This window comes from Limulus polyphemus, unplaced genomic scaffold (genome assembly GCF_000517525.1).
Source record: "Limulus polyphemus unplaced genomic scaffold, Limulus_polyphemus-2.1.2 Scaffold4423, whole genome shotgun sequence".
Lineage (NCBI taxonomy): Eukaryota > Metazoa > Arthropoda > Merostomata > Xiphosura > Limulidae > Limulus > Limulus polyphemus.
In genome coordinates this window covers 77,752-82,022 of record NW_013670033.1, presented here as the reverse complement: position 1 = coordinate 82,022, position 4,271 = coordinate 77,752, and the positions used below count along the sequence as shown (strand labels likewise).

The 4,271-nt window shown below is 32.9% G+C and overlaps 1 protein-coding gene across 3 annotated transcripts in view; it reads right to left on the bottom strand.

The window, feature by feature from the left end:
• The window catches only part of LOC106471127 (ceramide phosphoethanolamine synthase-like), a 44,682-nt gene that overhangs the window by 10,234 nt on the left and 30,177 nt on the right, over positions 1-4,271 (bottom strand). For all 3 annotated transcript variants that reach the window (XM_022399751.1, XM_022399752.1, XM_022399753.1), the window contains one exon: positions 852-974. In XM_022399751.1, coding sequence (XP_022255459.1) covers positions 852-974 — 123 coding nt within the window. The remainder of the gene's footprint in view (positions 1-851; positions 975-4,271) is intronic.

Below are 4,271 nucleotides of genomic sequence, written 5' to 3'. Positions count from 1 at the left end.
GTCGTTCAGCCAGTGAAAAGACACAGATCATTGTCGTTCAACCAGTGAAAAGACACAGATCATTGTCGTTCAGCCAGTGAAAAGACACAGATCATTGTCGTTCAGGAATGATCTGTGTCTTTTCACTGGCACTTCAGTTGATAATGGAAAACTGTATTCCTTAATAACTAGCAACACAGAATCTTTCTCAAACAAATGAAATAACTTTAAATCAACAAACCACGTAGTTTGATCTATGGAATTTCTTCTATCGGAGAAACGTTGTAGTTATAGACAGAAAGTGCAAGTACGCGAAAAACATTTGTTTACAGTATTTATATCAACGTATTACATTATTTGTCGATTATTCGAGCTATAAATAAATAATTTCTATAACCTGCTTGAAAAAAACAAAATCAAGGATTCTTAATTGATTACTTACGTTTCTATACTAAATTCCGTGTCTGTCTGTTTATTGAGTTTCGCGTAAAGCTACTCAAGAGCTACCTGCGTTATCGTCCTTAGTTTTCAACTGATAGATTCGAGAGGGGAAGGCAGCAGCTAGTCAACACTACCCCCGCCAACTCTTAGACTACTCTTTATGAACGAAAAGTGATATGGATCATCACATTATAAAGACCCCATGGCTGAAAGGACGAGCATATTCGGTGATGGGATTCGAACCCGTGACCCACAAATTGCGAGTGGAGTACTCTAACAGCCAGTACTCAATTCTAATCTGTATTATTTCATTGAAAAGTAGGAAAATAAACTCGGTACGTAGCGGAACCTAGACACGTGCAATAGAGGGTTCGATTAATACTGGTATAACATTAAAGAAAAACACTGAAGATGATTGACATTTGACTTACCCACATGTTACCCATAACTATTGCTATCAATAAAAACTGGATTAAACAATGCGCATTGCAAACTCTCCAGAACCACATGATCATCCAGGTGAAGGCTGATTTCAACTGTTCATTCTGCGCCATCTACAGCAGAGAAAAGTAATAAACAATTGTTAATATTTACAAAATACCCTTTGTACTATAAAAAGCAGAAGGCTGCTGAATATGGTGATTTATATATGTTTTAATTACATGTGAAAATATTACATTAACACGGAGCGAGTGAAAATAAGCTGACATTTACCGTGTCATAAATAAATACAAGTTATCTGACTTGAAACACGAGTCGCTATCTTAGATTGCAGCATATACTTTAACAGATACTAAACTAATTAACTAAGACATCACATTTATTTAATGACTGTAAGTTAACAGATTAGATTATCATGAATATATAGAGACTTTAGATTAAGAGATAGGACTATCATGAATATATAGACTTTATATTAACAGATCAGATTATCATGAATATATAGATTTTATATTAACAGATTACATTATCATAAATATATAGAGACTTTATATTAACATATTAGATTATCATGAATATATATAGACTTTATATTAACAGATCAGATTATCATGAATATATAGATACTTTAGATTAACAGGTCAGATTATCATGAATATACAGACTTTAGATTAACAGATCAAACTATTATTAACATATAGAGACTTTAGATTAACAGGTCAGATTATCATGAATATACAGACTTTAGATTAACAGATCAAACTATTATTAACATATAGAGACTTTAGATTAGCAGATCGGATTATCATGAATATATAGAGACTGTGAGTTAACAGACCAGATTATCATGACTATATAGAGACTGTAAGTTAACAGATCAGACTATCACAAATATATATGTAAAGACTGTAAGTTAACACATCAGATTATCATGAACATATACAGACTATAGGTTAACGGATCAAATTATCAAGAATATATACAGAATGTCGAATAACTGATCAGATTATCACGAATATATATAGACTTTAGATTACAAGATCAGATTATCATTAATAGAAAGAGACTGTAAATTAACAGATCAGGCTATCATGAATATATAGAGACTGTAATTTAACAGATCAGGCTATCATGAATATATAGAGACTGTAAATTAACAGATCAGTCTATCATTAATATATAGAGACTGTAATTTAACAGATCAGGCTATCATGAATATATAGAGACTGTAAGTTAACAGATTAAGCTATCATGAATATATATATAGACTGTAAATTAACAGATCAGGCTATCATTAATATATAGAGACTGTAATTTAACAGATCAGGCTATCATGAATATATAGAGACTGTAAGTTAACAGATTAAGCTATCATGAATATATATAGACTGTAGGTTAACAGATCAGGCTATCATGAATATTTAGAGTCTGTAGATTAAAAGATCAGATTATGATGAGTATATTCAAACTGTAGGTTAATAGATCAGACTATCATGAATATACAGTGACTGTCAGTTAATAGATCACACTATAACGTCCCACTGCTGAAAGAGCGAACATGTCTCATTTGATCACGCGACCTGCAGAGTGCGAGCCGAGCGTCCTAACCCCACTGGCCAGGCCAGGCAGCCTGTATTTAGAAACATATATATTTTGCGTTTATCTACACTGTTTAATTTGAAATTTACACATTTACTATGCACAATAAACTTTTTTAAACGTTTTTGGTCTGTCAGAAGATTTTTAAAAAGTTGTAATCTAATGACGGCAAGAGTGCCGAAACTTGGACACTAGTCTACTCCGACATTCCTTTAAAAAATAATGCACAACGAACCAGGTGCTGCTGTAATACTCCATATAACATTTATAAAAATTTCAATAGGAGTCACAAAACAGTTTGGCTTACGAATAGAAATGACTAATGAGTTTCTGACTGATGTCCAATGGCGTTTCTCAACTATACCAAAGTCATGTGATTTAAAGTAAAAGGATGAGGTTTTAGTAATCTTATGCTCAACTCGAGAACGTTGTGTTATGTTGTTTGTCACGAGTATTATCTCTGTAACGCCTTAATGAATTTATACGCTTATCCTATGTAGGTTGTTGCCGACAAGGCCTGTCGCCAAGTGCCAAAGACCATCAAAAATATAAAATTATTATCAATATTATTTCAATGTGATCTCGGATCTGTCAGCAACTAACGTATCACGTTTCGCATCATTAGCAGTAGCATAACATAATAATTTAATATTATTACCACGTTTCGTGTGGAAATCATAAGGGTCAGGGACTTGGAACAGTGCCAAAACACAGCAATTAGTTGCGAGTGTGTTTGTTCATCGTTATAAGAAGAATCGACAAATACTTTTATGGTATTTAACAAAGAACTACATATGTACTAAACACTGAACGTAAGCAACAATCGTGCCGTGTTTTTATTGTTATTTATCAGCTTCTACCAGAACAGCTGCTAAAAACCTTCACTAACATTACAATCTATGACAATTAGTCTTAACTATAAAGTGTAATGGTGCTAAAAACGTTCACTAACATTACAATCTACGACAATTAGTCTTAACTATAAAGTGTAATGGTGCTAAAAACGTTCACTAACATTACAATCTACGACAATTAGTCTTAACTATAAAGTGTAATGGTGCTATAAACCTTCACTAACATTACAATCTACGACAATTAGTCTTAACTATAAAGTGTAATGGTGCTATAATTATACCTTCACTAACATTACAATCTACGACAATTAGTCTTAACTATAAAGTGTAATGGTGCTATAATTATACCTTCACTAACATTACAATCTACGACAATTAGTCTTAACAATAAAGTGATATAGTGGCGGTATTCTGAAAATTGGATGTTGATTACCGCAATAACCGGATATTCTTAAAGTAGATTAAACGAAATGGTTGATGCGTGTGATGTAACTTGGTCCGTAAAGTGAAATACACAAAACTCAAATGTCAAAGATAACTTAAGTGAATTATAATGTACATAAATTTAGTAAAAAGGTGGGCCATACTGAGAAAAACTGTTACATGAATAACTGTGGCAGCTGATACATTAGATGAATAAAATTGTGGCAGCTGATACATTAGATGAATAAAACTGTGGCAGCTGATATATTGGATGAATAAAACTGTGGCAACTGACCCATTACTTCAATAAAACTGTGGCAGCTGATACATTAGACGAACAAGACTGTGGCAGCTGATATAGTGGATGAATAAAACTGTGGCAACTGACCCATTACTTCAATAAAACTGTGGAAACTGACCCATTACTTCAGTAAAACTGTGGCAGCCGATACATTAGATAAATAAAACTGTGGAAACTGACCCATTACTTCAGTAAAACTGTGGCAGCCGATACATTAGATAAATAAAACTGTG